Genomic DNA, 13,726 nt, shown 5'->3' on the forward strand with positions numbered 1-13,726 from the left:
AGTAACATGCTATACATGACGTCAGAGCTCAGGCTTTGCGCTTCACAGCTCTGTATGGGTTTTGACTGACAACCATTCTGAACATGAGCACCGTGTGCGACAAGAAGTTGCCCCCACCCCCACTCTAATTGGGCAACTTTTAGCACATTTTGGGTTGTCTTAGTGAGGTAAATTCTGTAAATTACGAGGACTCTATGTATTTTGAAAGATGAGACGATGAGAATTATAATAAATACCTCTTCGATGTCATACAAGCAAGCCAAACACCTGTCAGTCCAAATGTGCACTTCACATGTCCATATCATGTTTGATGTACAGTTCCAAGATGACATGGTGTTATACCCTGGGTTGTCCTGAACAGAATGGGTCTATGTTTGTTGTACTGTGAAGAAGGACCACGCATCTGAATGCACTCATGACGCTATTCTACGCGCACCAAATTTACGATCTGCTTCTCTGAATTGCCTTGTGAATGCCTTACACTGTAAGATCGTATTTTATCATTTAGCTAGTCATGTTGGCAATAGAACAAGCTTTCTAATGATGCCTTGACTGACCCAGACTGCGATTTATAATGGATAGTTTTGGGATTGCGTAAACAACAACAGTCATTGTGTGATGGTGGGGATGCAGGGTTGTGTTCCAAACAAAGCAACTACAAGTGTGCTTGCTCTAGTTCCTCAATGGCACAGCTAGGAGAGCTAAAAAAAATACTTTATAGTTGAAGACTCTTCTTTGAGTCATAAAAGTGCATTGAAATTACTTAGGAACTGTGCACACTTTGGTGAGGTGTGTGGCCACTTGGAGACACCAGTTAGACCTCACTCATTTTTTTGTCTTATGTTGCACCTACCCCAAATTTTCCAAGAATATTCTTATCATGTTACTATACACTGAGTGCACAATCCATAGTATTTTTCGATTTCGTTATCAAGAAATGCGGCGAAAAGTAAGGTAAATGTAAAATGCACATCAAATCAACAGTGTAATGTTTGGATTCAGTCTTGTGTCAGGTGAACTGTTGTGTCCTCACCTTTAGACTAATAATTTTCCCATAATCTCCAAACTGTTCCCTTTTAATTGCTACCATAGTTATGCACATGCTTTTCATATTTCTTCTGTAAGAAACATTTCAATTTAGCCCTATCCATATAGGCCAATTCCCATTAGTGTAAGGGGTTAAAACGCACACTTCAATGGCAGTGGTCTGAGTTGATAGAGGGGTGAGATGCGTTCTACAAGAGGAAGGTTTAGAGCAGTAACAGGAGTCTCACTCTCTCATCGCTCAATGCTCTGACAAAGGATTTGAGACCCAAAACTATTTATACTCTTCCAGTGCACTCTCAACCAAACATTTGACTGAATTATACTTTATACACTCTCAAGAGGCTCAAAGCGTAGGAAAAATATGTTATATAAGTTATGCTAAGTGCCGTGTGCAGGAGCTTATTTTACACCCTCCCTCCCTCTCAACCAAACATTTAATTTTCAACTATACACTTTACACTCTCAACCAAACATTTAATTTTGAACTATACACTTTACACTCTCAACCAAACATTTAATTTTGAACTGTACAGTTTACACTCTCAACCAAACGTTATGACTAGCAGCGTGCTGTGTCCCTCGAGAGACATTCCTGTTTGTTTATCCAACGTTGGATGAACGTTAGATCCTCGTCTGAGTGGCCGAGCCCTCCCGGTATTCCTAACACAGAGGACCCGGCCACCCCGCGGGATCGCCTTACGGTTCCCGTCGAGTCCGCTTGGTTTGAAACTCAACCCCCCTGCACCGCCAGGCCCTCCTGTGGATCTGTGTGTGTGCTGGAGGTCTCAATTCTGTTTCAGTTATTTCGTTTGACCGTTAAATGTAAGCCACTGTGTATTTCTGTTTGCGTACTGTTGTCATGTATACTGCATTGTAGTTAAGCCCTATATTTAATTTGACTCTGCATATCAATACTACTACTAAAGATAAATGAAGATATCAGCAGTGCTTGTATCAGGAGTGAGTTGCTGCGGTATAGACCTAGGCTATGAATGCAAATTATTATGTTATAATAATTTTGAACTTGATATTCAAGTGTACTATAAGAAAATCACAAACCATACCGTAGACTAGTTGACAGAGTTTAGCTGACAGAGTGTCTGTTGACTATTATATATTTCTAAACAGACCACCAAAGTCACATTACTATAGGCAGCCCTGCAAGGCTTGCATTTTGCTGGGGAAAATAAAACCTCCATCTGTTGGGTTGCTGGTAGTTGGGACAGCTGTAGAGTTTATAGGGGCTAACATTAGCACATGTATACAAGGTTTTCCACTGACATGATAAAAGGCATCGTAAATAAAACAGTGTCAAATGGATCCATAGGTTTCTGTGAAAGCCTATCTAGCCTGGTCCCACATCTGTTTGTGCTTGCCAACTTGGTAAGACAGAACAGACACATCGGGAACCAGGCTAGTTTTTTGTAGGAGTTCCACAATTCACATCAAATGCTTTTAAATCTCCAATAAAAGTTATTGCCTAACAACAGTTGACAATGATAAAAGTTGTTGCCTAACAACAGTTGACAATGGTGACATGTTTGTTGGTGCAATAGGCATCAGTGTGTTGTTCAAAGGAAGAAATGTGAACATGTTTATAGTGGAAAGGGACGTAGGCCTATTCCAAGTTGTCAGTTTGAATCAAAATATTGATAAAGCACACAAGCAGACACGCAAAAGAAATAACATGATGGGACTTGAGCGCCATATTTTCTCACTATGGAAGGCTATCACTCGATCCAGTGACATAAAAATACTTAACCTCGGACATAAAATAGCTAAAAAGGTTTCCTCAATTAATTCCACAGATAAAATGGCCACCTATAAATGTCACTCTGAAATAGCCCGACAAGCCGTCGTGGCGATACTCTACACCTCAAGTAAACCCAAGTAAGACCTCACATCAAACAGTATGCTGCCAGACACACACACACACGGATGCGCACAGACACACACACACACACGGATGCACGCACACACATCACCCCTCTCCTCACTTCCTCTCCTGATGGAGAGGGCGTATTGGTACACCTTTTAAAGGACCCACGTGGCACGTTTACACCTCCAAGCCAAGGTGCCCAGTCATATGGTGTAACAGGGTGTAACAACTGTTTCTTACATGTACCACATGGCACAAATAATATAATATAACATAATAAAATAGAATGGATCTTTGGTGAAAAGGGATTAATAAAAACTTTTAAAAAGCTATACTGAAAATGAAGTAACATAAGAAAAATTATCTATTAATACTCCATATAAATGAATACCGAAAATTCAACAATTGCATGTATAAACCGTTATTATCTGTCCAGAGCCTACAGGGTTTTTGTAACTGTGTAACTACATATTCACGTACGGTTGCGATTTAATCCCCATTAGACCCGTTTTATCACTAAAGAGAAAGCAGAAATCTGGTCATTTAATTTCACGTGTTTACAAGCCAGGCATTTTAATTACATAGTTTGTAGGAGATATCAGTTTGAAATCAAATCAACACAAAAAAAATACTCAAAATGAATATACAAAAAGCAACAAAAACGAACAGTGATTATGAAAATATATATGTATATATGTATTTTTGTGCAGTTTTGCACTGAAGAGTCCTCGCATATGCTTGTGATAAAGTCCATTAGACCCGTTTTATCACTAAAGAGAAAGTTTAAATCTGTTAATTTCACACACATGTTTTCAAGCCAGGCATTTAATTACATAGTTTGCCGGAGATATCAGTTTCAATGGATTTAAGTTGTCAAGCAAAGACAAAAACTGCTGTCTGGATCCACAGCTGTCAACAAGGCCTTTCGCTGGTCCGTTCTTATTTACTGACACAACACACAACACCATCCGCCACCACAGCTGAGAGATAACAACAGCTGAAACACAGAGAGATATGGATGGAAGCCAGTGGTCAAACTATAATAATATGCCATTTAGCAGACGCTTTTATCCAAAGCGACTTACAGTCATGTGTGCATACATTTTTACGTATGGGTGGTCCCGGGGATCGAACCCACTACCCTGGCGTTACAAGCGCCGTGCTCTACCAACTGAGCTACAGAGGATTAAAACAAGTGTGCACATCTCAGTCAATATGGTACATCTGATTTAGTTCTTGAAATAAAAAATATACTGTATTTAAAAATACATAAAAGAAGTAGAACTGACTGGAGAAACACTGCCTTACATCAAGAAAAATACACCTTGGCCCCAATACATAGCCTATTCTGTGCCCCCACGATGGGCCCGCATGTTGTGCCCTTCCTCTGCCATGCTCTCTCTGGGCACAGAGGCAAGCCAGGGCAGAGGTGGAACAAGGTGACATGTCTAACCAGCTTTCTCACAGACACACAACACATCACAAACCACATAAAAAATATGTTGATTAAATATGTAGGAATAGACATATTCAATCCAATTATATTAATAACTTTAAGAGCAGAGACTGTGCGCCAAAGATGGTGGATAAATAAAAATACTTCACTCAGGCCATTTTCCATTGAATAAAATGGTCAGTTCCTGTCTACTTAATCTGTGATAGCAGCTGGGTCTACTTAGTTCATTGACTTCCATTGAAACAGAAAAGATTAGGGAGTGGGATGTCTCTCTTCCTCTTCCGTCTCTGCTGTGCGCAAAGTAGAGAATCCCGCACATGCGCAGAAGCTTCAGACCTTTAGTTGTCGGGAAGAAGGTTCGAGAAAACATGGCTCTGCAGCCACTCCGTAACTTTAATTAATAAGCCATACTAAATACTTATTAGTGCTTTATAAATTATTGTAATGCTTATAATTTGTAATGCTTATCAATGTTTATAAATGCACTATTAATATTATTTTTTAACTTATAAATAGTTGATTCATGCTGACTAGTTAAATTAAAGTAATATACTTTATTAATAAGTTATTATAAAGTGTTACTATAAAATCAATCTGTCATTCTGCCCAAATGTACTATATGTATTTCACAAAAGCACGTATTTACTAATGTTGATATATACAAAAGCCAAAACATTGACCTTTAAATGGTTTAATCATGCTTACTAATGAAAGTTATTGTAAAGCGTTACCCAAAACTACAATCCTTATATCTCATTCAGTAGGGATTTACAGTATGTGTTTCACAGCAGCATTCTTACTAATCTTGATAAGCGAAAGCCAAACATTTGTCTGACCTTTTACAAGTTTAAGTACCCCAAACTGTACAATCTGTGGTTGTAGCCTACACGTATTTACATTCACACACAGCAGTAGCACATATCCCCTAATCTTAATAAGCGAAAGCCACAACATTTGTCTGACCTTTGACCCAGGTGGGAGTTGGGTAAATCCAGCCCCTGACATGGGATAGGTCCTCATGGCTGCAGCTGGTAGGTTAGCTCCGGATGATACATCTGGATAAATATGGAGGAAACAGGAACAACAGGACCATGAAACACATGGGATCGACTGAAGTTTATGTTGTGTTAATTCTTGACTGTGAAGAAACCAGAAAATCACAATTACCTATGTTTAAATGTTGTCATCTTATCCTACTTTTGCTTGCTATGTTTGTATCATGGCTGTTCTTGAAATTAAAGGACCAGTCTACTTCACAAGCTCACCTTAAAAAATAAATAAAAATACATCTTGGCTCTGATAAGAAAATACCAGATTTCTATTAAAATAAGTTGTAATCTCAAAATACATTAATCTTTACTTAGAAAAAACTATAAACCCCAGACAAATAGTGTAAAAATACATCAACAAGTTGCACAATTATTAATAGTAATTTACATAAATATGAAACGTTTTATTGGTGTTTTATAAGTACTATATTGAGATGATATCAACACATGTACACTGAAGTTAGCCCCATCTGCTCCCTACTCTCTAGATCGAAATATCCAAAACGAGACCCATGCCATGCACCCTGCAGTCTAAAAATAGCATCAGTTCCACCCCCATCTACCACATATCTATCACATATTTCCCCTCTTAAAAACACCACAACATTGACCTCCAACCTCCAACCCGAGGTCTTTGAGACACACACACACACACACACACTCCAACCTACCTTGATTGGCGGTGGAAGAGTAAGCCATGGAGTTATTCACTCCGACGTTGTTTAAGCATCCTTCAGACGACCCGGCAGGACCGTAGTGGACAGCTCCGGCTGTGATGATAGCACTGCAGACAGAACGGGACGCAACAAGAGGCTTGTTTTAGTTTCCTGACTAACTGACTGAGTGATCTGGCTACCTGCCCCTGTGCTGCTCTGTCCTTCCTGGCTAGTCTATCTGGCTAACTAACTAAACGTATGAAAGAAAATTAAATAAAGAATGTTGCACACTCTATATACAGTATTTCCCAATGATTTAATGGGTATTAATTACACCAATGTTTCGGGCATAATGCACCTTCTGCAGGGACGCTACGGGAGACTAGTTTTAGATTTCTGACAGACTGACTGACTACCCTCCCCTCGACTGTCCGTGCCTGGCTGTTGCTATATCTTGTGACGGGGGAGTCTCATATTCATAAGCCATTAAGGCTGTATATGGACCATAAGTGTAAAATCAAATGCCTCGGCTGTCCGGGGATATTTACTTTGGGAATAGAATAGCTGTGTAGGACAGGTCAGCCATAATGGAGGAGATCAGATTAAGGTGAAGACATGACTTAATGGTCACAAGAGTATGACGATTAAACGTACAAAACAAGGTCAGAAACTAATACATTTGGGCTGAGAAGCTGCCAAATAACGTATTAAACGTACACTGGAGCTTGTTACACAAACTTACAAAATAAGGTCAGAAACTAATTCATTAAGTAACTTATAAAGCATTTTATAAAACATGTATAAACACATATAATGGCTTAATCATAAGTTATTACAATTTTGTAGCCCATATCTGACTGAAAAGTACCCTAAGAACGTAGCAAACTTTCAGTGAAGAACATGCTACATGCTAAGAACATGCTACACAACCTTTGAAAACAAGATCAATATGTAAGACATTTAGCAAAAGATTTTGATAACACGTTACAATAAGGTACACTTTCTAAAGCGTTTCTAATTATGTTATTAATGATTTATAATGCATTTACCAATGATTAAATAACCATTAATGATGTAGTTATAAACCCTTTAAAACCCTATTGTAAAGTGTTACAGAGTTTTTTGCCTATCTGACTGAATATACTTCTCAAACCCACAGTGGAGCACATGTTACACAAAATGTCAAAACAAGATCTAAACAGAACACCTTTAAGAAATAGTTTTAGCCTATACTGTATCTAACTGAAAGGCACCCTCAACACTGTATTTCGCAACCCACAGTATGAGTGGAACACATTACACATGACTCATTTGTTGTCAGTCCCTCCCTATTCCTAGACAAGAAGCAGAAAACCGTTTCTAGATCACACAGAAGCCTATCAACGTGCTGTCTAATCGATTTGACCTCCCTATAACTCATAACTCACCCTTCAGAGTACAGCAAGCGGTTCTGCAGGTGTAGTTTACCTTTCACGTGCTGGTCCCAGTCCTGAAAACACACATCCAACCAGACCCAGTCAGATAGATAGACTCTGACTCACTGAACGCTAACCCCTACCTCAGTGCACCCCCCTTGAGCACCATGACATGCCCCCTGTGTGTCTGGCCCTGATGATGGGTGGCTGGACTATAATTAAAGGGGCAACGACTTGGAGCGGTGAGCAACGGCTTCTGGAGCAGCTACAGTTAGCCTGGTCCCAGATCTGTTTATGCTGTATAGTCAACTTGTCGTGCCAATGGGATGTAGGAGTCCCAAAGGAGTAGGCTAGACTGCACAAACAGATCTGGGACCAGGCAAACTGTAGTTGGCTCTGTGGTATTGTATTATGACAGCCTGCATCCTACAGTAAAAAAAACATAGCATTTTCACACTATTATGGCAACATTAATGACCCATACTCACTATTGTGTTACTAAATACTCTTATTACCCTTTTCACACTACCAGGCCAATCCAAGCCATACTGTGCCGAGCTGTACCTGGTTAAGCTTCCACCACATTTGCTGGAGGAACTGCGCTGGAAATGACAATGTGCAAAGAAAATATCCCAACCAGTACAGTATGGTTCAGGTTGGCATGGTAGTGTGAAAGGGTAGTTGGCTTTGTGATGTAATAATGTTACAGCCTGCACACTACAGTAAAACGAAGCTGTTCCTCACACCCCCATTCGAAGAAGAGGCCATTCACAGTTCACTTCACACACACTAATGAACTAGTTGTTGAGCAAAGGATCTATTACAGAGCTTAACAGTAGAAAGAGCAAGATGCTAAAGGGATTGAGTTCAATATTCACACCATATAATTAGGAATTAGAATACTAGAATCGACTTGAACCTTCTTATGATAGGATAAAGGTCAGCCATTTTGGTCAGGAAGTTGATCAACCATGGTTTGCCAGTGCTGTGATAAGATATTATGTAAAATAATGAATTTGATGAATTTATCTGCACTGTATGTTTATTAGCAAGCTAGCCAGACAGCTTTAGAGGAATGATTCTAATATTTCATTTTTTTAATGAACTTCCAATATACCAACAAACAATGCAGTCAATCCACAGCCATACACTGGTTGAAATCAGTTGATGATAGGACTTAGACAAGTTGTAAATGCAACAAGAACTGATATTGTATCATATAACAGCTCTCACAGCTTTCCAAGAAAACTCAAATAAATATACATTTATGGTCTGTTTACATATATTTTAGAGGCTATTTATACAGACAATTGGTATAAAACCTGTATAAGCTGTCTTTATAATTATATGACAATATTTTAGGTTGACAATAATTATATTACACAATTTCTGATTTATCACATGCCTTACTTTTATTTTCCTGCATATTTTCCTGCATATTTTCCTCCAAGCTTGTTCAATGTAAGGAAGTGTTTCTCTAGTTTACAGGGCGTTACATGTTTCTCCACAGGAAGTGACATACTGCCCACAGCAAATTACATAATCCCTGTCCAGTGAGCTCCACCCACCTTGAGGTTATAGACCTTCTTCTCACATATGGTGCACTGGTGGGGCAGGTGGGATGGCGTTACGGCGTGGTAGTCATTCAGCTGGTGAGGTTGGAGTGGTACGGAACCACCCGTAGACAGGGTCTCTTCTCCCCCCTGCAGGGGCTGCTTGTGGTATCCTACAAACCCCTGGATGCCGCCCATGCCTGCTCCAAACGAGGAAGTAACACCCCCACCGCCGGAATTGAACTTGGGGTCAGAGGTTGGCTCCTCTGGATTGTACAGTTCCTCTCTGGCACGGAATGGCTGCCCAGTCCCCATCCATACTGTGGCAGTATTGGAAACCATGTCTAACCCTTTTCCCGTGTGGCTCATGTTAGCTGGGCTTTTCCACTGCTGCTCCTTAAAAGCGTTCTTGTTCTGATCGTTTTGATTCCCAACACCGAACCCAGCCTGTTGTTGTTGCTGACTCCGATCGTTTTGTCCATAGAAGTCAATCTGAAAGCTTTGGTTTGTACTCTTGGCCTGAGTCATGATTGGCACGTACTGCCCTTGTCCCTCTCCGGCTTCACTCAACGCCACCGATGTCCCCCCTAGGAAGCCATACTGGAGACGCTTATCCGTATCTAAAGGGTATGTTGATCCGGCTTTCTTGCCGTAGTCTGATCCACCATGCTGGTTGGCCTGTTGCTGCTGCTGTTGGTTCCCTGAAAAACCCCCACCTCCGTAATGGTTCAGCCTCACATTACCATGATTCTGGTTGAACCCAGCCCCTACCATCGTCCCCAGGGCAGAGTTGGGGGGTGGCGGGGGTGGCGGCGGTGGTGGAGGCAGTTGGAAGGCTAGGGCACCGGAGTGGAAACCACCACCAACTGCTTGGGCATTACTGACCATGGCCGAGGCACGGAGCTGGTTGAAGAGGGGCTGGGACATGGCCACATTGGCGAGGACCTGATTGAGGGAGAAGATAGATGAAAAAACATTGGTCTCAAAAACAGCCTAGAGTTATTTGAAAAGTGTGTGAAAATAAAAGTTTGCATTTCAGAATAAAGGTCCCATATATGTAAATACAAGCAAACCAACCAACCATGTTCCATTCCTTGCTAGTTTTGTGTGTATTGGGTATATGTTGTGAAATTGTTAGATATTACTTGTTAGATATTACTGCACTGTCGGAGCTAGAAGCACAAGCATTTCGCTACACCCGCTATAACATCTGCTAAACACGTGTATGTGACAAATAAAATGTGATTTGATTTGTTACAGGCCTGATTGAGGAAACTGTATGACACTGTAAGTATGTCAAAATAAAAGCTTGCATTCCAAAATAAAAGTCCTATGTACCGATAAATATAGGCAAACCAATCAATTCTGTAACAGACCTGATTGAGGATGCTGGCTGCGTTTGCGGAGTTTGCGTTGCCCCCCACAGCACTCTGGGCCAGTTTAAGGCGGTGGAAGGTGAGCTGGGCCTGGAGCTGGGCTAGCTGAAGGCTGGCGGGTGTCAGGAGGAGCTGGGCGTTCTGGTGGTTCCCAGCCCCACCACTCAGCTGGCCCTGGCCACCGCCCACTGGCTGGGGCTTGTTATCATTGCCGTCGGACACACTGGTGCTATAAACAAACAGAGAAAAGTTGGATGAGAAAACGTAAACAACAGTAGCTATAAAACACAGCTTTTAATCAGAGGTTTGGGACCCACTGTTTAAAATCAATAAATAAATACATTATATAGCCTTAATATTTAGCTTCTGTGCCTTCTGTGGAGGAACTACAATGCGTATCAGGATCATAGGCCATTGCATTATAGAGGAACCGGTAGCAGTAACAACTTGTTTCGCACCACGCATGGTTAAAGGAGACCACAGAAGTTTTGTAATCAGCTGTAGACATTAACACTTATCCACATACCCACATAGCCACCACACAACCCCAGACCCTTCGCGGATGCGACCCCGTTTGACTGTGCCCTGTCCTTTCGTGTTCTGATGAATGTGCTCACATGCTGGCTAAACTTAGTATCTTGCACTATCAATCAAATCATCAATAGAACCCCATGACTTGACACAGCCCAACCCGACCAACCAACACCCCCGATCCAACACTCTAGAACTAGAAGGCAAGAGACCAATTGGATTAGGGGTGGGCAAGGTCCCAAGAGAAAGTTATTTTAGACATTGATGGACATGGCAGCCATGTTGTTTTCTCACATACATGAAGGTCTATAGCCCTGCATAAGGGATATTTTGTTTGTGACAAGTAACAACACAGCTTCTTCATAGGGTTAGTGTCTGCTGGGTTCAAATTGTGAAATATGGACAAGAGATAAATATAGATATTTAGATCGTTGTGTTTTTCTTCGGAACTTGGAGAAGCAACTAAATCTTTGTGAGGATTAGCACCCCTTGGTTTGTGTTGCTACTGGCTTGTAGAGTTGTCATATGGTCTTACGGAGAGGTACGTTTCCACATCATAAAGTCATCACGTCAGTGCTGTTGCTAAATTAGACATCAGTTATATTATAGACCACGGAGTGGATTTTGTTATTGAGATTTCACCATTTTAACAACCGATCACATTATGTATTTCCATAGTATTAGGCTACTGTTTATTTTACAAAATAGTCTAACATCATACACACTTATAGTGCACCTGCAACTACATTTTTTAGAGACATCTTGATATTAGCATACTATATTACACACTTCTGATAGTACACATGTCCCTCTGTGACCTAATTAAAACTTGGACAATTAAATGCTATGACTTAACGGTCACATGATGACCTCATATTGACATCATCATACAGTATTACTGTGTATATCATATATCATATCACAATGACTTTGGTCTTACGGTCACATGTTACTGTATTAATGTAGTAATATACGTAGCCATCATTAAAAGTCCTGATTTACGGCCTGCACACTGTAAAACCCCACAAACAACAACTGCCCCGGTTGCCCCTCGTCGTCCTTCTGTTAGCTGAGATTAAAGCGCCAGTAATGTCACAATGATACCCTCTGTCTCTGTCAGACCAGACCAGACGATAGGCCTAGCTGCCCAGACCAGACCAGACGATAGGCCTAGCTGCCCAGATCAGATTAAGCTGTTTATGTCATGTCACCCAATAAACGGATAAAGACAGTGAGTGTCACGGTATAGGTGGATAAGTAGGTTGTCTTGTGCTAGAGCATAGGACAATATGAGAGGTGATTTATAAATACGGGTTTATAAAGGAAGCAAGGAAGCAAAAAGATTGAACAACAAAATACTTTACAGCATATGGTTGTCTTTCCACAAGATGCTTTGAGCACCAATACCAATATGTACTTTATTTAAAAGCTACATAATAATAATATTCCATTTAGCAGACGCTTTTATCCAAAGCGATTCACAGTCATGCGTGCATAATATATATATTTTTGTGTATGGGTGGTGTGGTCCTGGGGATCGAACCCAAAACCTTCGCGTTACAGGTGCCGTGCTCTACCAGCTGAGCTACAGAGGACCACATAAGTATGTGTTAAACTAGCTCCGTTGGACACTTGGCAGGGCGGTCAGCCCCCTGAGCTGCATGTTGTACACACTCTTATCAGTACAAGCACGCTGATGGATCATATAAACACAGCCGCAGCCGATGACTCGCTGCTAAAAATACTAGTCTCTCATCTGTTCTGACACACAGCCCTTAATAGACAAATATGGCCTCGGCTCTGACTGAGGCAGCTGGCTCTGTGTAGAGCAGACCTGGGTCCAAATAATATTTGTTTCCTTTCAAATACTTTAGTTGCTCTTGATTGAGCTGGCATAATGGGACCAATGGAATAGTCCCAAATGTTCAAACCCCGCCCACCTGGCATTCAAGGCGTAGCTCAATCAAATGGCTAAAGTATTTTAAAAACAGCAAGTACTATTTGAACCTAGGTCTGGCTCGCTGAGTGCTGCTGGCCAGGCCACTTCAGACCTGTTCAGATCTTATAATACGAAACAGATTTAGTAGTAGAGTTATAGATCCATGGCTGCGTCTCAAATGGCACTCTATTTTCTATATACTACTACTTTTTACTATGAGCCCTCTTCAAAAGTAGTGCACTACATAGGGAATAGGGTGCCATTTAAAACATAACCCAGGTGTCAAGTCGTCCCAGACAGTCATTTATTAATTAAAATTAGGTGGTGGGATATTGGAGCGTGATCTGATAAGCCATCATTAGATGCCCCCTGAAGAATGTGTGTGTGTGTGTGTCTGTCATACAACCATTGATAAATTCAAACCAGGTGATAGGGGTATTGGAGCGTGATCTAATAATACATAATTAGACAGGCCTTTACACCAATCAGCGATGGATACAGTGTATATTACACTGACTGATGACAATAGGAATGTCACACTGTGAATTTCTCTGGAGCAATCCTCAGCTGAAGATGACTCTCTACATATGGTAAGTTGCTCTTATACCTGAGTAACTAAGTAATTGCATTATAATTGAGTTAAACGTGTTATTTTTTTATTACAGAGGAATAAACACTTGCTTTTAAAAAACGCTGAGTCCACTGTTGTTTCGCTAATGATCTTGTAACTAACTAGGCTACTAGGCCCAAATGCTTGTCTGGGGTCCTACTGTGTGTCTGCTGTCTGTTGGGATCTCTTACCATGTCATAAATGCTGGACCCAGT

At 40.9% G+C, this 13,726-nt stretch overlaps 1 protein-coding gene across 1 annotated transcript in view; it reads right to left on the reverse strand.

Moving 5' to 3' along the window:
- Nucleotides 1–13,726, reverse strand: part of rbm20 (RNA binding motif protein 20) — an 82,664-nt gene that overhangs the window by 14,742 nt on the left and 54,196 nt on the right. Inside the window, exons 3-7 of the mRNA XM_045211679.1 lie at nucleotides 10,432–10,660; nucleotides 9,071–10,000; nucleotides 7,515–7,576; nucleotides 6,103–6,215; nucleotides 5,346–5,437 (exon numbers count right to left, since the gene is read on the reverse strand). Of these exons, the coding sequence (XP_045067614.1) occupies nucleotides 5,346–5,437; nucleotides 6,103–6,215; nucleotides 7,515–7,576; nucleotides 9,071–10,000; nucleotides 10,432–10,660 (1,426 nt within the window). The remainder of the gene's footprint in view (nucleotides 1–5,345; nucleotides 5,438–6,102; nucleotides 6,216–7,514; nucleotides 7,577–9,070; nucleotides 10,001–10,431; nucleotides 10,661–13,726) is intronic.

This window comes from Coregonus clupeaformis, chromosome 38 (assembly GCF_020615455.1).
Source record: "Coregonus clupeaformis isolate EN_2021a chromosome 38, ASM2061545v1, whole genome shotgun sequence".
NCBI classification, from domain to species: Eukaryota; Metazoa; Chordata; class Actinopteri; order Salmoniformes; family Salmonidae; genus Coregonus; species Coregonus clupeaformis.